The following is a 19,442-nucleotide window of genomic DNA, read 5'->3' as shown; positions in this document are numbered from 1 at the left end:
TGAAATAAAAATAAGCACCTCTCTGAGTTATCCTCCGGACACAAACAGCTCTATTTCGAGCTGCAAAATCGTGCAGTTTAAGTCTACGCACACATTTCCTTTTTGTCTAATTTAACGCGTTACGTCATTCGGCAGTTTTTCGTACCGCGGCGACTTGTTGATCTCCTTCCCCACAACTGTACGAGGTCGATTTCCAGTACTTTTAAATCGGCATTAAACAACGGCATGTCCCAAACGCAAAATCTTACATATCACCATTTTTTACGTAGGTGTTTCTACTTAGACGCGATCAAGTAGCATATAGGTCAGCAACAAAAATAATAACTTGCTTAAGTAGTGGTCTCTCTCTATACAATTTTAAAAGTTAATACTTATGTAAAATATACGCACAGTTTACACGTAAACTAACGGTACATTAAATTATTATTGTCATACTATATCCTTAATGTTTTTTATTCGTGTTGAGAATGAATGGTTGTTGAGTTATGAAAGTTTTATTTCGTAAATATCTACATCTATTATTTTGTAAATAGAAAAGTAGTTGAGTGGACCACTATTTATATAAGATGATGTGAAATAATGTTAATTTCTTTATAGAAAAATTACAAGGACAAGCATTAAGAAAGAATCTAATGTTCGTTTGACGATGATAGCCACGACATCCAATAAAATTCAACTTTATGAAAATAAAAAAAAATGTGCAGGTCGACGTAAGACGGTATAAATAACGTTTACCTCACATTATGATTTACGTTATTTAGTGAAAGTGTAATTAATAGCGTTGTGTAATCAATTTTTTTAATCAATATAATAACATTATCAAAAATGTAAATAAAGTAATTTACAAAATATCCGACCAACTTGCATTATTCATATAAACAAATCTGTTATACGCAATTTAACTTGGTTATCTTATCATAATTCATAGTATTTACCCACATCTCTAGTAAGATTTATTTAGTTGACTCACGTTTCATTCTGATTTCTGATAAAAAAATTTTAAAAAGCTATAAAACATGAAGACTTGGGAATAAATAAGAAAAAGAAAATTTCAACCTCACGAAACATTTTATTACAGCTTTGACACTCAAAAAAGTATTTTACAATAAAGTCACGTTTAAATAGAAATAATTTATATTGGGTACAACCTCTTTACCTCGATGACTAAGTTAAAATTTTATTTTTTCGAAACCATCATCGATGATCTGACCACCAACGGTTTCGTAACAATTCCAGTCACGTAAAATCACTCGGTGATATTTCTTCGGCAAATAAAAGATCTCGCATATTTTCGTTTCTAAAAGTTTTTAAAGGTTTAATTGCTTTAAATTCCGTAATGATCGTTATAATTGTATTTGAAGAGATGTGTTAGTATGACCGGGTAACTATTTTAAACTTTAAGCTGTTCGGTTTCCAGTACACAGACAAGATAGAGTAATCTACTATTCCTGCCTAAAGCAACGGTTTGAACAACAACTTTCTGTCTCATTTGGTTTTTCGATGGCATTGCCAATTTTCCAAGGTACTGGGAATGCCTTTTAAAAATCTATTGATAGAGCTCTCTAAATGACGCAACAAAAAAAAACGTTTAATTTTAAGCAGTTCAAATATTTTTTTTATTAGAAAATCTAAATATTGAAACAACAAAGAACAGATTAAATATTGAGAATACACTTTATTATAGCATACTGGGAATAAAACTTAAACGTATTGTAACAAATTACAAAAAAAAGGAATTTGGAAGAAAATGAAATTTAAAAATATAAAATTTGTGATTAATGGTATAATAATGAAGGGTTGTCATTATTTTTGACATCTCATTTTTTAAAATCATAGCAACAGTTTAACTCGGCTCAATGACACGGAGTAAAAAGTACATTAATTCCGTTGACAGCAACAAAGCAATTGCACGAAGAAATATTTTGAAGCGAATTCTTAATCTAGTGTTAATAGTTGCCTTTTCTAATAAGATATGTATCTTTAGTTAATGGAAAACTTAAACAATTAATAGTTAGTTCTTATAAATTTTACAGTTGATAATCCCTAATTACATAGCGTAGAAGCATTTTGATTATTCATAAGTTTTGTAGTCAGAAATTCTCCATTGTTATAATTAATTCTGTGCTCTATTATCTATATTTCGAATAGTATGAGAGTGTATAACCAGTTTCATGGAGCAAAATGTATATAATAAGTGAGTTCTAACTCCTAAGTATGAATGACTCCAATGGAAAACTCGCACTGGTGAGCAAGAAGAAAACTCAGAAACCACAGCAACACATTCAAAAAATCATCAAATCAATATTTCAGAAATAATAAAGAAATAGCCGACGCTTTCTCATTTTCCTTCGTTAGTAGATGTACTAGTAATGAACAAAATAGCTGACTTGCTAGACAAGCCATTCCAAATAGCTTTACCTCACCATAAATTTATAATTAAAGAAATTAAAACTGCAGCCTTATTTCTCAATATATCCCAGGCCTTGGACAAGGTGCTGGATTACAAGTTAAATCAATTCCTCCTCATCCTTACTTCAAATTATTAATATCTTATGTAATAAGCAGACACTTTATGATTAAATAAGGTAATAAACATAACATTTCTCTTTTAGAGCGAAACAACCGATAGTAAGAACCACCACTGTTGCAGCACATGCTAACGACTACACAATCTTTGCATACCATGTTGATGAATTATGGTTAATAATATGGCTCATCAAAGCTAATGAAAGCATGTCCATATTCACAACACGAAGAGAAACATGAAAACACTAACGGGAAGAAAGTAATATCAACCAAATGTAAGCAGTTAGGACTTAAAGTGAGTCATCTGTATTGGCTAGAAACTGGAAGATGACTCGTCGGTCGATTTACTAAAAAGCGATTTGTAGTGTTCATAACAAAGAATATTCGTTATCAGATACATCTTTTTCTCCAGGACTCCAACGTTAGAAACTATAGGCAATATGTGAAATCCTTCATTCTTATGGAGAGGCAAACAAAACAACTTAATATTCGCTTTCCATTTAAAAACATCTTTAATACTTAAATCCATTAGTTTAACATTGGATAGATTATTGCCATTTGTGAACAAAATCAACCCATAATTATTCCATCATTCAATTTAAGGTTGCTAGTAGTTAACTTTATCAGTATGTGAAATTATACACAGCAATCTGCCAAGAACAGCATCCTAAATGGATGGGTGTCTTTTATGATGCTTTTCGGCGTTACTTAATACTCTTCTATATGGAAGCATCACTAACTAATGCTATAAGCTGCGATTAATCGTATAGCTTTCTGTTCATTAGCTTCAGTGACACTTTTCTAAGTCAATTGTATTAAAGTTTTTCCAGTTCTTCATCAACAATATCAACGGCCTTGATTCTTTTACCTGTTTAGGGTGTTTTGTTTAATAAGTTTTTAAGGTATGTATTTTATGTATTACGTTGTTTTTTTAGATTTCTAGTTGTTGCTGTTTTAGTTATTTATTGTTAGATATATATGGTTAGTGCATGACAAAAATTAAGTATAGATTTTGTTTAAAATTTGAAATTGTATTGTAAATTGTGCTTGCTCCCGGCAGGGTTGGATATACAACCCATGCTTACAGTTTTAATCCGTTCCAACAGCATTAACAAAGTGCATGGGCGAACATGCACAGAAGAAAGAATGGATCTGTTTTAGATACTAGAAGTTTACACACAGGAGTTCTTGAAGGGTGTATTATAATCATGCAAGCATTCTTCCTCAAGATTTTGAAGGTTCGATACATTTTGAGAACCTCTAAATGTATTTTCACCTATTTTTAGAACATTTTCTATTTCTATTCTATTTCGAGATCACATTGTACAATTACAAAAAAAAATAGTATTTAAAAGTATGTGTGGGGCAGATGGAGGTAAAATTTAGATTTGCTTGTTAGATTTTAATAGAAAATTGGATAATTAAGATAAATTAAGACGTCTGTGAAGTTAGCACCTCATTTTTTTAAAACTTCAAATTTTCTTGAGTTCAAATTGCACCCCATTGAGTTCTATAGTTCTCTACCATTTTTATTAAAAGTTCCGCAAAAATAGGCAAAAACATCGATATCGACTTTTTGGGGTGCCAAGTTCACAAAACGAGATCACAAAATTTGTAATAACTATTAAACGAATGCACGTATCTAAAAACTTTATTAAAATGTCTTTTAGAACTCGTGAGGTGCTATTCAGAACTCCTGCCAGAACTCCCGGAACTTTTCAAAATTTTCACGCCTCCGGGACATTTACGAAATCTCAATGTGAACACTTGAAATTGCGCACAGTTTCTTAAATATTAATTTTACGGCTTCGGGCCTTAATCATTTTCGTTAGAACTCGTGAGGTGCTACCCAGAACTCCTATCAGAACTTCCGGAATTTTTCAAAATTTTTACCCCTCCAGGACATTTACGAAGTTCTAAAAGATATTTTAATAAAGTTTTTAAGTTTTTTTTTTGCCTATTTTTGCGGAACTTTTAATAAAAATGGTAGTGAACTATAGAACTCAATGGGGTGCAATGGGAACTCAAGAGAAATTTGAAGTTTTAAAAAAATGAGGTGCTAACTTCACAGACGTTAAATTAAGTCTACTTTACACAGACTGTTTCAACATTGCGCACTACACTATATTAAAAGTTCATATAATATTTGTGCAAAAAGATGTTTTTAAAAGATGTTTAAGGTAAATTTATTTTGCTGAATGTTACTAAAAACAAATGTTTATAAGCTTTTTGGAGTGTTATATCAGGTGGCACAGCAACCAATATTTGATTATGCCAATTTGCATTATTAACCTAATTTCCCTGCACCTTCAGAGAATCTCCGAAACGTTTGTTTACATAACCACAAAAAAAAACATTTTCGTCAATCCAAGGGATTTCAGATATACACCAAACTATTCTCTAGTCTTGATCTTCCACCCGAGAAATGATTTTCAAATTTAAAAGATGTTACATTTACAAAACGAAAGTTTTAAGAAGAGTGGGAGAAGAAAATCTAAAAATCAGCAGAACTAATGAATACTTCTTTAATCTGAAAGATTTTACGAGGAGACTAGTTATATCCATTTCATATTTAGTTGGAGCTCCAATAATCTCTGTTTATATTTTCAAATTAGCATTCTAGAATACTAAGAAGAATTGCAGAATATCCAAGCTTAGGTCCTCATATTTTACCGATGAAGCGATATCAATAAATGCGATTGTTAATGGTCACAACAACCATGTCATGCTAAAGTCATTGTTGTCTTTAAACATTTGGCTCGGTGTTTTGGGAGACTGCTTAATTGGTCCAGTACTTTCATCAAACCAGTCACCAAAAATAGCGAAACTAACTTTACCAGGAATTCTTTACCATAATCAAACGAACATTCGTAAATCTACACAATTTATATAAAATATTATAGACACACAATGACAGAATTGTAAAAAATTGGCTCTAATCTTAGTTGCTTGTAAGAAGTCTTTCACAGTGATTTGGTGATATATCCCGGACCCACTAGCCACTAAGTCCGATCCGGATTCTAAAATAGACTTTCTTTTAATGTTATCATTACAGATAGTATCATCGTTTCCATTACAAAATTGATGCATTGATGGGCAATGTGAATATATCCAACTTCGAGAAGATTTTTCAGGAATTGATATCCATATGTAGACATACTCCTCGATTTTAATACCCAGATAGATGTAAGCGATGAAAAGTAGTCTTATCAACGACTGTTAGTGACTTACTTTCAATTTAATGGTCTGTCAGATAAGCGTAATTTTTGGAAGATAATATATTTTATAATAGAGATTCAACACAATCAGGCTCACAGTACCCAATGATAAACGGCGTAGATACGCACGCGCAAACACCATCGATGGAACACTAGGCCTTCTCTGGAGAGACTAATTCAGTCCAATCACGTCCGTATACCTCATCCTGTTTAAACAGGTGATAGGTTTTACCCCTGTTTATTCTGTAATAAAAATGTTTTTTGCGAATGTTTTACAAACAGTATTTTCATACTATTGTCAAATTTCATAAGATTTATTTTAAAACAAATTTTATGCCTTTTAATTGAGAATAAAAAAACTTTTAATGTTGCAAATGTTTTTTAAACTCTTTATGTTCAATAAAACATTTTACATCTGACGACTTTGTATGTTTTTTTCTTGTAACCCTCATCTATAGAAGAACAAAACTGAATATTCAATCAATTTTCTTAAAGACCAGAAATTTTTAAATCATCATTTTTATGTGATTCCACCACACGATGGAATTAAGCTTAACTTACGTTATCGTCTAAACCGTTTTAAGTTCAAATTAGTACGAATCAAATTTAAAATTACCATTAAACACAATCCAAATGAAAATAATAATAATAATGGTGACATCATAAATATTTAAAATTGCGAGGATGTGCATCGGCAATAAATATGTTACAATTAGCAACGTTAATTATAGGATTACCGTTTCAAGTTATGTCCTCTAATTTACACATCCTGTATTTGATTTTTTATTGACCCTCCATTTGACATTATTAGTGTTATCGTGTCTTCCAAATCAACTATCACTTAACACAGATCATGCAAATTCGATTAGGTTTAACACTGAACTATAAGGACTTAGCTTTGCAACATTATGATGGAGAAATTCTTCTTCGCGAAATACTTAGCGAAATGATTGAAACTTGAGCTTTCCTTATGCTTTGTCCAACAAAGTCATTGGCTTCTCACAATTTGCCCACTTACCGGCAGCAATACAAGTAAAAGACATCCTTTTTTGAAGGACTTAGCGATATCCTCTGGACAACTGCTGATATTCAGCGTCAGACAAATAAAGGAATACGACATAACAATATTTCAATTATACATCGATTTTAAAAAAGCGTACAATAACATAAAAGTAAACTCTAATAATTACGGTTGATTCCACCAAAGCTGGTTAGAATGATAAGCATAATAATGAGTAATATAACTAGAATGTAAGAAGATTGGTCAGAAATCAGAGAAACAGAAAAATTTCAAGTATCACAAGGACTGAAATAAGGAGATGGGCTGGCGCCCATGCTCTTCAACCTGGCCCTGGAAAATAAGGAAGACCAGCCTGGACACAGAATAGACGTTATTTAGCTGCTCAAAACAACTCGTAGGATATGCATAGACAACATCAACATACTAGGAAGAAGGGTAACAGATATAGATGACTCCTTCAGGGAACTTGAAAACGCAGCTAAGGAAATAGACCTGGAAATCAATGAGAAAAACCAAACTCCTAGTGCAGAGCAGGCAACCACAAAAGCGGATAGGACGAAACATCATAATAGACGAATACAACTTTGAAGTGGTACAAGAATTCACATACCTATGATCTAATATGTCACATGCCAACGGCTTCGTCGTTGGTAATTAAGAGAATAATTGCAGCAAATTACGCCACACCACTCATGCTAAAATTCAGACACGTTTACAGAAAAACCATAATAAGAGTTTATAAACTATGATCCGTAAAGTACTAATGTATGGAAAAATAATGGGACCAATCAGGGACGAGAACATGTAAAGAAGGCGCATGAACCACAAATTGTACTAAATATGAGCAATCATAAGTTACAAAATAAATAAAGCTCAAACGGTTAACGTGGAAAGGGCATGTCCAGAGGATGACAGAATATCAAAAAAGACACTAACAGGACAGCTAGGAGGTAGAAGACCGGTTGGGACCCAGAACACAATGGGCACAATGGGGTTGGGATGAGATGCGGAAGTGCTGCAATTAAAAAAAAAAAGCAAAGACAGTGATGAATGGGAGAGGAAAATTGAGGAGGCTAAGGCTTGAATTGGGCCATAGCGTTTTCACTTCGTCAGTGTTTGTATATGTTTTAATATATACCATAAAAATGTTCGCAAACACATCCCTTGCTTAGACTAAGCTGAAATTCATTTCGTAACGTTTCTTTCAGCTGCTAGAGCGAGAATTTTCTTTCAACCTTTCACTTTATTTTCAAAAGAAAAACCAGTTAAATCCCTAATTTTAATTCGTTATTTGCCTCCACTTAGATTTTCTTTTTCCTCGCTTGCTCAATTTACTTCTTGCTACTCCAAAAATTGTTATTTAAGGAGTCCCCATTAGCAATGTAGATTGCGTAAATTTGACGTTTCCCTTTTGCAGCATCTTGTTAACGCAAGGAACTTTGCAAAAATAGATGTTACTGAATGCGATTGAATGGTAATTTGATTTTGATAATATCAATACTGGTGATATGATCGAGAATAAAGTGTCTTTCTTTGTTCGATTTGATGATATTTGATACAAAAAAGCTTAGTGTTAAACGCAATGGAATGTTTGATCACATTCATTTTTTAAAAGTTACAACTTTTTATATTATATTATTTATATTTCTGTATGGAAATTTTCATAAAATTGTGCATGATGATATGACATAAAATTATAGAAGATGTTAATTATAGACAATATAATTTTCGCGACAAAAATTCAAGGGGTTATTCTTTGGACTATTCTAAGAATATTTTGACCTTTAATAATTTTTGAAAATCCGCTTTGTTTTAAAGATATAGGCAAAACAAAATTTTCAGAAGAACCATTTTTGACATTTTTAAAGTTACTAATGTAGCCGAAATAGAAGAAATGATATTGAAAAGAAATGCAGTTTATTTAGTATTAATATTTTGTTATTTTAATTGAATACATCTCTCCATTGATGACTTAGTATATGTGGAATTTATCGAGACAGAATGACGTTTGGTTATTATTTTTTTTATTATTACTTTATTAACTACTGTTAATAAAGTTCTGTCATGAATCGCTATATGAACGCCGAGATGACTGACATGCATTTTATTTATGAGCTTGCTGCTGGTAACTCATTGAAAGCTAGGCGGTTGTACATTGACCGATTTCCCCACCGTAATATTCCTGATTGAAAAACCTTCCAAGTATTCATCAACGTCTTAATGAAAGAAAGTGGAGGATCAGGAAGGCCAATAATAGTCAGAACGGCAGAACTGGAAGAGAATGTGTTGAATATAATAGAGGTACAACCAGGCATTTTTACTGGAAAAAAAATGGGACTGTTTGGAAAATTCTTAAAAATTATTTGTTGTACCTATACCATTTACAACCCGTTCAAGCACTCTTGGGCAAATTAGTTCAAATCCCTTAACTACTGACTTTGATTCTTTTTACTGATGAGTGAATTTTTCAAGAAATGTAATAACGAATTTGCACAATAACTATGTGTGGGCTGAAGAAAAACCACATGAGCTAAGTGAAGAACGATTTCAACATCAGTTCTCGTTAAACGTTTGGGTTGGAATTGTGGGTAACTGGCTAGTTGGTCCAGTATTTCTACCAACAAAACTTACCGGCAAAGTATATTGCAATATTTTGGAACATACGTTACATCAGTTTCTAGAGAATGTACTATTGGCAATAAGAAATTCAATGTGGTTTATGCACGATAGTGCACCAGCGCATTTTAGTAGAATTGCTCGTGAGTTTTTGATAGTAACATATGCAGATCTGGATTGGTCGCCGTGGATCGACTTGAGGAGGTCTTCGTGTTCATCACCATCTTTCATGTTCTGCAAAGCTCCCAGCCATCCTCTCTGTTGACATTATTTCTATGTCGGTGGATCTCTATGGCTTCTCTTGTCAGTCGCTGGTGATATCTGTTGTCCCTAGCCAGCACCTTTGTTTGGTCGAAGTCTATTTGGTGTCCCTTTGCATGGCAATGTTCCGCAACCGCCGACTGCTGGATCTTCTTCATGCTCCTTGATGTAAAGACGCACGGCAAAACCCGAAATCAATTCAATCTTCAATTTTTGTTTACACTTTTTCATAGGAAAATTGTGAAGACTTGCGAAATCGTATAATTGCTGGCTGTAATTCAATAAGAAACGATCCTGGTGTTGTTGAAAGAGTTCGGCACTCAATGAGGAGACGATTGGATTCTTAGCTGGAGGTGGTCATTTTTAACAGTTATTAGAAAAAATGTAAGCTTTATTTCAGCTTAGATTAGAAAGCTTATTTTGTAATTTTTAGTAATAAAATGTTGTTGTTGTTCTCTGTCTTTGGACTATTCTGAGAATAGTCCAACGAATAACCCCTTGATGTTTTGCCGCATGTTTAATAAATACCCAGTATATAAATTGGATATTCATAATATATTACAAATATGGGTAAGGATATAGTGGCGAACAAAAGTCTACATACAGCATTGAATAGTATTACAATGTGATTACAGATACTTTCTTATTCACAAATAATACAAAAGTTAATAGAACAAAAGTTTACATACACAGTAGTTTTTTACTAAAAATAAATTATTAGGTCCATGTAACGACAGTTTTTAAAACTGAATATTTCGTTGGCCCTCCATGAGCTTCTATAACAGCACGCAGACGTCGTGGCATTGAAGCAACTAAGTTTGTTGTCTCTTCTGCTGTTATCTTACGTTCCCAAAGCTCCCAAACATACTCGATTGGATTTAAATCCGTATTTTGAGGAGGTGTATTCAATTGCTTGGGCGCATAACATAGCAACCAATGTTTGATAAGGGGTCATTTTCTTCCATCAGCATTCCACTGATTGCTTCAAATTTTGTTCTAAAATATTTGTATATTTATACCGATACATAATTCCATCAATGAATGGCAGTTTTCCTACACCAAATGCTGTTATCGCTTCCCAAACCATGACACTACCTCCGCCGTGTTTTACCTGTATACTGCCTGTTGGTAAATTCATCGTAATGGCATTTCTTCATCGACGTATGGATACATGATGTTTTGTAAAATATCTTCTATATACACAAATCGATGCATTATGCTATTTATTCGATGTACTATTATTAACACTATTACAACCCAACACTATTACCCGAAAAACAACCCCAAACTCCCACCGCCATGCTTCACACTTGCTTTGTAGTAACGTGGATCCAGCCTTTTATTTACAAGCTGTTTTACGTGGAACATGTTGTCTGAATCTATCATGTTGAACTTTGATTCACCACTGAACAACAACGTATTCCACTTCTGGATGGTCCAATTTAAATGTTCTTTTGCAAAAGCCAATCGACTAATTCTTTGCTTTTGTGAAGATCTTCATCAAGTTGACTCTTTATTTTACTAGCAGGCAAAAATGGGTTAATCTGACATTTTCCTTTAATCAAATCTTCCTTTTTAGTTGAATTCGTGGGCGGCCACAACGTAATGTGCTAACTACTATACGTCTTTCATTGTAGCGTTTGATAATCCTTGATATAATTGATTTATTTATGGCAAACTGGGAGCTAATGACACTTTGAGGTGTACCTGTCTCAAACATTTTCACAATTTGCACTTTAACATCTGCGCTGTATGTCTTCCAGGGTATTGTACTACAATGTTTTAATTAACGATGCATGGGGTCAGGCAGTGGTTTGTAAACTGTGTGTAATACAATCTATATGTCGCAGGTAAATGATTGGTTTAGGTAAATAGCTTTTTCCTAGTCAGATACTATCTACCTAGGCATCTATCAGTTATTTCAGTATATGTCTAAAATATTTTCAGGCAAATAGCAGAATGTAAAGTATTTAATTGCGTATTATAATTTAACATGAATTAAACCTTTAAAATACTTTTGAAAATTTTTTCAACAACTCCCCATTAACATTTTTATATTATACAATTGTGAGTACTCATAACACAATAACAAATTGTCCACAGATAAATTATCAATAACATAACAAATGCATATATGGAGTAAATCTTTTCAAAAATATTTCTGGCTAACGTAAATTAAAGCCCAAGCCTTCTGTATGCTACTTATCTTAATAATCTCTACTACTTTATTTTATTGTGAACTGGTACCTACTCTATATTGCATTGTTGTATCGAAAAACTGGTATTTGCCTAAAACAAGCTTAGACAAATACTATTTGTCTTGTCCAATAGTATTTGTCTAGACATTTAATGATAAAACTTTAACGAACTACTGTTTGCCTAGGCAGACAGTATCTGACTAGAAAAAAGCTATCGTATCAGAAAAATAAGGATTTCCCCGACGTCTACTATGAGAAGTTGCCTAACTTTAGTCGTGTCAACTTATTATGATATGAGTTATTAAGTATTTATTGTTCTGGAAAAAATCATTTTGTTTGGTGCTGAATTGCCGAAATCTTATCTGTGTTAAATTTCTTTACAGTAGGATATGTATTTTTAAATCTTTAGTGTTAATTATTGTAGGGTTTCTTAATTTATGTCTGTCACTGTAGACTTTTGTGCGTCACTGTAGTTTTATGGTAATATCAACTTTATTAATTAGTTAACACAATGAAAAAGTTTTTCTTTATTTCTGCATGAATTTTTCAAACTTGATGATAATTTTTTATAGAGTGAAAATCTTTAATTTCTATATATTGAATATCTCAAGTATTTTTCTTTGTAAAATGGTTTGTTTACATTTTAGTTCCCGGAGTTGGGAGGAGAAACGCCAACACGAAAACACCTATAGCAAGCGTGTTCATCATTAAAGAAATAAACCCCATTGAAAACAATTTGTTAAAAGTCAAATGAACCAAAACTAAACTTTATTCGAAAAACATACAGACATCTGGAAGTATGTGTGTATGTTATAAAATGCGGTACGAAAACCGTTCACGTAATCTGATTTCTCGTTCTCTCTTTTTCCTCCTCTTTGTCTCATAGACAAACATAAATACCGGACGAGGGAGACGAGAAATTTTCAAGACGAGACAAGACGGGAACAGAAAACACTCATTTTCAACGTAAAAATTTATAAAAACGACTAAAACATAACGCGTCAACAAACGCTAAAGAAAAGCACCAAAACCAATCTTACCTTTCATTTACGTGCATATTATTCTCATCCATTGCGGTTAAATTATATCAATGACATCACTTCTTATGAGACCACAATGCCCGAATAGAAGTGCACACATTTTTTTTTATAGAACGAATGGACGAACAAGACACACACAGAAAAACGGCACAAGAAACTTGTTATAGCGGACAACTTACAAAGCGAAGGCACCGATTTCGTTAACCGTCGCTTTCGTTTGCGAACACGGAATCACAATGCATAAGGCACACTGTATATCTCCGGATTAATTCAAATAAGTAATAAGGAATCATTAGTTGACCAACAAGTGTTAGCCATCTTGTTTTTGTAAATAGCCCCTCCGTTCAAGCATCACGATGCTCGATTGTACGATGGGTTGCATAATCTTTAGGGGATTATATTACTCGGATGAGATCTATTTTGTACAATTTGTGACATAAGATTTCGTCAATATACAGCATTTAAAATATGTAAATACATAATTACTCCGAAATAACACTGTCACACTGCAGAATATTTTTTAACAATATACCCTTTTAAAAATGACGGGAAATTTGTAGATTGGAAATATCTTTTTGTTTAGAACAGTGTTTCTCAACCTTTTTTTAAATAAATAATAATAATAAATAAATTTATTGCCATAACAAGAAATAAAAAATACAAATTAAAGATACATTTAACTTAATACATAAATACGGGCAAAAGGGTCGATTTATCGCGTAAGCGATATCTTCCAAACAACCCAATCAATCAGCAGTATACTAAGTTATATAGAAAAACAATAAATGAACGGCAAGCTGCTATGCTAAACTTATGGTCACCAAAAACGGTGCATAATGATAGTTGCTGGAATAAAAGAAGAAGAGAAGAGAAGAAAAGTAGAAGAAGAGAAGAAAAGGGAGAAGAAAAAGTTTTCAGGAAGATACTTGGAGAGCCAATAAATGACGTTTTAGGTGGTTTTTAAATGTTACAAGGTGAGGAATATTACGGATCTCAGTAGGCAGACTATTCCAAAGGGTTACAGTCTGGACAGCAAACGATTTATGGTAAATCTCGGTACTATGTGTCGGGAACATAAGCACAGAATCTAACTGAGATCTAGTAGGTAAACCATGCGACGACAAGCGTTGCAATATACAATACAAATACCTTGGGGTTTGATTGTGAAGAACAGTATATAACATAGTTAATATACGAAACGATATTTTACTTACGTACGCCTTGACCTATTACAGCGATGGCGAACCTTTACGTATCAACGTGCCATTTTTCTAAAGGAATGTTTAATATGGTCATAGACCTGCCACAAAAAATTTTGACATTGTGATTATTGGGAATATAATAGTAATAAATACTATCAACTCAAAACTCTTTATTTACTACAAAAAATAGTCCGGTTCATAGTTTGTATTGTGAATCTGGTATTGCCCCTCTTCACCATCGGCGTAATTGGCAAATTCTTAATTATTTTGTAAAGAAACGCATACAACCTGAGCACCCAATCTCTATATTGTTTTCCCAACAGCTACCTGTGTACAGATCAACAGCCACAAGACCGGCAGTAGTACGGGCCAAAGAACTGCTAGGAACTTTAGACTTTACGATGCCCCCCTTACATTGTTTATGCAGTATCGAATTTACTCCTTGGCAGTTAAATAAACCCGTTTTCACATTAAATCTTGCATGTTATGCTAAAGAAAGTACACCACGGGAAATGCTTAGAGCTGAATTTAGAAATATAACTAACGCCTATGATGGTGCTGTTTTTATTTATACTGATGGTTCCAAAAGGGAGAGTGGGGTTGGTTGCGCGTTTGTGGTTGGGGTTAGTGATTATTCATAGAGCTTGCAGAGTTTTGCGTCTATCTCCTTTGCGGAGTTGTATCCCATCTTCCGGGCTCTGTTATTCATCCGTATGAGTCATAATGGAAATAACTTTGTTATAGTTACAGACTCGTTGAGTGCTATTAAATCATTACAAGTGTCCAAACGAACCGATGGTACGGATGGTTGGAGAATTATTACATGTTATCTTGTTTTCTGGAAAACAGATCGTATTTATATGGGTACCGGGTCATATCGGCATTGAGGGTAATGAAAGGGCAGATAAAGCAGCAGGACACGGGGCTGACGGTAATAGTGTTGACGTCAAGGTATGTCGTCATAAGGATGTCATAAGGCAACTTAAATCTCGAGTATATGATAAGTGGCAGAATGATTGGCAACGCAGTGAAAGTTTTCTACACCGTATCACACCCTTAATAAAACCTTGGAATCAGTCCATTATCTTCAATAGATCAGAACAGGTGAAATTAGAGAGATTACATATAGGACATACACAACTGACTTCCGGTTATTTGTTAAAACGAGAACCAAGACCTGTATGTTTGCGCTGCGAAGTTCATCTCACGGTAATGCATATCCTGCTGGACTGTGAATTATATGCCAACGAGAGACAATTACATAATATCTCATGTCTGGATGATGCATACGCGAATCCTGTTAATTTGTTTAAATTTTTTAAGTCTATTGATTTGTTCCATCAATTATCAATACGGTGAGTGCTAAAGATCTCCGCTATCGAAGCGCTTCTAATGATAATAATAACAATACTACAAAAAAATAGGAACATTTTGCAATGTTTCAATTATACGCGTAATTTAAATTAATGTAAAATTAGTGTGACTTCTGTTGTTGCAGATTAGATGATAAATAACTTATGTTAGGGTTGTAAGATGTTACTTTTAGCAGAATGCATGCTGAACTGGAGTCATCTGCCAAACGGTTTCTAACCGAGTCTTTAATGTTATTTATCTCTGAAAATAATGACTCGCAGGCATAGGTTGATAAAAATATTGTTAAAATAGCATGAGCCAGCTTCTTCAAACAATTAAATGTGTCTGACTCCATGTTTCCAGAATTTTGTTATTAGCATTTTCCGATAATTCTTTGAACTGAGAAAATCTCGCTGAAAATTCCCTGATTGAAGAATCAATCACAGAAATAAATTCTTCAGTAACTTGGTCTTCGTCTGGATTCTCATGTATTTCCAAATCGTTTGATATATTTTTTCAAATTTGGAAAATACTTGTAGTTTCTGGTGATAATATCGTTCCTGAAAACTTGCAGTTTAGTCTCAAAAGCGCGAATGAGATCTACCATGACGATAATTGTTTTATTTATGCCTTGAGGCTTCATGTTTAACTTATTTAAATGTTGGCATATGTCTGTAAAAAATAACAATTTTGAAAACCACATAACATCCAACAACTGTGGGTATTCTTCAACTTTTCCCTCATTTTGCAGAAACAGTCTGATTTCTTCCAAGCAATCAACAAATCTTTGAAGTACGTTCCCGCGAGTCAACCAGCGAACATTATTTTACATCAGTAAGCCATTGTACACCGAGTTGACTTCATCTAACAAAGCATCGAACATCGACGACGAGATGAGGTTGATTATTTTTGTGACCACCGCCATTACATTATCAAGAGATGTTAACCACTCTTAGCACACAAGGCTTGTTGGTGAATGATGCAGTGGAATTGAAGAATCGAATGCCCTACGTCTGTTTGAAATAAACTTATGAAACCATCTTTTTTACCCACCATATTTGGAGCAACATCAATTGTTACGGAAACAATTTTTTTAAAAATATATTTCTTTTTCAGCAAGGGAATTTTTAACAGCCGTACAAATATCAGTGCCCTTTGCAGTTGTTAGCAACGATTTGATCACAATTAATTCTTCCTCAATGACGTTTCCAACGTAATATTGAGCAAAAACAGCTAAACGAGCAGATTTAGCGACGTCAGTGCTTTCGTCAAGACATAAAGATATAAAAGAAGCAGAGCTAATATTAATTTTTTGTTGATCTGTTACATTTTCGGCCAGTTTTAAGATTCTTTCTTTTACTGTGTTTCTGGAAAGAGGAGTATCTTTGATGCACCGAATTATCTTATCTTTATTATCGAAATCATCATAAAGAGAGGACGCGCATGCTAACCAGACTTCCTTCAAAAACTCTCCCTCTTGAAAAGGTTTACTATGCCGAGCAATGACATATGTAGCCGCGTAACTTGCCGCGCTCGTATGACAATTTTTGCGAACATATTCAGTCATAGATGTTGACTGTTTATTTCTGTCTTTCAATACACTTGCAATTAATTCTTTTTGCTCTGGTTTGCTTTTTTGACTAACGGATTTGTGATTTGTTTCAAAATGCCATTTCACAGACGATGTTCCAGAACATAAAACACACACCGCCTTGTCACCTTTACTAATCATGCCATATTTCTCTGTCCACCAAGACAGAAATTTGAAATTCTCTGATACTCTTTCTATCTTGCACTTTTTGTTTTTGAAAAATCTCGAACCGGCGTTGAAACCAGGCAAGCATAGCGATTTAATCTAAACATCTGATGAGGCATCATAGGGAATATGTTGTTAGGACTGATTATTTTACCATGAAACGGTCATATATACCTTCATATTCTGGAGAGCATTCCTCCTGGATGACTTATCCTTAAATCGGGGACTAAATGAATCTGGAAGATTTGCGTCAATTAATAGAACACGATTGTAGATGATTCGTGAAAATGATTGGTCGTTTGAAAGAGTGCGAGCTTCATTTTAATGCAGAACTACAAACAGTGTTGATGTTGTAAAGTGTCATTTTAAACATCTTCAATTGTAGTGATAAAAATTTGCGGATCCATGTTCATTAATTAAGAAATCTGCCGTAATTAAAATCGGACAGAGAACTGAAGATAAAATATTTGGACTGGAGGGTATTAACTGATGTTATTGAAGCCTTGAAATGTATTGTTTCTTGCAAATTATATACATCTCTGAAATAACGTAATGATAACAAGAAATTCAATAGAAAAGGTAGCTTGTCCCTTTACATCTAATCTGTATAACCAACAGAGTTATTTCTCAGTTTATGGAATGGATAGAAAATCCCATAAATGGTGGAAAAGCATTTTTTTATATACACTGTTTGCGTTGTAAATGCTTGTCTTATTATATAATGTCTTATGTCTTATTCCGAGAAAGAGAATGAGATGCCATTGAAGATGTTTCGTTAAGCAGTCTAATTTGTGCTGCGGTAGAAAACAGAAAACCCACGTTTTATGCGCGTTATATAAAGCCAAACGAAATTGCAGGAAACAAAAAATGTATGTTATAAGAAGTATGATAATTAACACATATAACAGGTAAGCTCACATAGATGCTCCCACTGCAGTACAACAAGATATGTGCATAGCATTATTTGGAAATACTCCACTTGCAATGTGAGCTTATGTCTTAATAAAAATAGAAATAAAAACGGACACGACGACCTCTGGGAAGACCTCCAAAGAGACGGATGAACATCAACTAAAATGTAGCAGAAAAAATGTATCACAAGCGGCTACTGGTTACGAGCCCTAACCATATCCTAGAGGATAATCAGGATATCTCATTGGCAGTTCCTTCCCATAATTTTATTTATGCACCTATTTGCAAATAATTTGTCAAAATAAAAATGTCTTATCGTCAAAAGAAATCAAGAAACAGATTTAAAAAATAGGTTTAATATTATTATTTTCATATAATCCGTCCATTAAATGAATTTTGGCATACAAAATATTAAAGTTGACTAAAATACCAGTTTTGGAGATAGGTTGTATCGCTCCAAAATGTACTTTGTATGCCGATCCAATTCGAAACTTATAAGGTAGTAGGAAGAATATTGCATCTTGGTTAAGTCCAGCACCAGTACACGTTTTTTGTCAAGAAATAGGCGTTATACCCAATCCTTTATTCGTAAATGTCTTCGCATACACAACATGTGTTCATATCACCTACAACCTTTTTAAATGCTGCATCTTGGGGGTGTGATAATTACTGTAAATTTTTGTGTACAGTAAATTCATAAATCCTATACTAAATCCTATATGGTATGTCAATGGAATCAGTATTGACGTTGAGCTGCAAATGTTTACATTGAAATTTTTAGAAGACAGACCATCGGCCCATATTTTTGCCAATATTGCGAGAACATTTCGTCAGGTTTCTTAGAGGACATTCCCTAATACGACGTTTGCACGACTCAGTCTATCTTATGTAAACTTAAAACAAAATCAAATCAAATACTAACAGTAACGGGTTTATAACCCAACCTATGTTAGAAACCCAATCCATTCAATGGCCAATGCAATGAGTTGATTACATATCCAAGATCTACAGCCGTTGAATTCCTTCCAGACTGTGTTACCAAAACCACCATTATTTACGCTATGAGAATTTTTATATTGCACCTCAATGAAACCAACAAATACGTTAGGCTACGAATGTTTACAATGAATTTTTTGGGATAACAAATCATCAGTCCATATTTTCTGCTAAGATTAAGTGCTAAGAGCTAAAACTTACAGTAATTTTTGCGAAAACACTTTGCTACATTTTAAAATGATGCTGTTTGATGCCCAACAAACTACAAAAATATTGAAATCAATTGTGATGCGTTCATTGTTTTTATACTAAGGGTCAAACTATTTGCAATATCAAGACTAAC

The 19,442-nt window shown here is 33.5% G+C and overlaps 2 protein-coding genes across 4 annotated transcripts in view; both read right to left on the bottom strand.

The window, feature by feature from the left end:
• The window catches only part of LOC111413781 (Rho guanine nucleotide exchange factor 2), an 80,568-nt gene extending 67,376 nt beyond the window's left edge, over positions 1 to 13,192 (bottom strand). For all 3 annotated transcript variants that reach the window (XM_071197009.1, XM_071197012.1, XM_071197018.1), the window contains exon 1: positions 12,881 to 13,192. In XM_071197009.1, coding sequence (XP_071053110.1) covers positions 12,881 to 12,912 — 32 coding nt within the window. In that variant the 5' untranslated portion in view covers positions 12,913 to 13,192. The remainder of the gene's footprint in view (positions 1 to 12,880) is intronic.
• Positions 13,193 to 16,528: 3,336 nt separating this feature from the next.
• Positions 16,529 to 17,167, bottom strand: LOC111416532 (zinc finger BED domain-containing protein 5-like). Its single transcript, XM_023048581.2, has one exon. It carries the CDS (start codon positions 17,165 to 17,167, stop codon positions 16,529 to 16,531), a length of 639 nt encoding a protein of 212 aa, XP_022904349.1.
• Positions 17,168 to 19,442: the final 2,275 nt, after the last annotated feature.

This window comes from Onthophagus taurus, chromosome 1 (assembly GCF_036711975.1).
Source record: "Onthophagus taurus isolate NC chromosome 1, IU_Otau_3.0, whole genome shotgun sequence".
Taxonomy (NCBI): Eukaryota; Metazoa; Arthropoda; class Insecta; order Coleoptera; family Scarabaeidae; genus Onthophagus; species Onthophagus taurus.
This window is presented reverse-complemented; position numbering and strand designations above follow the sequence as displayed.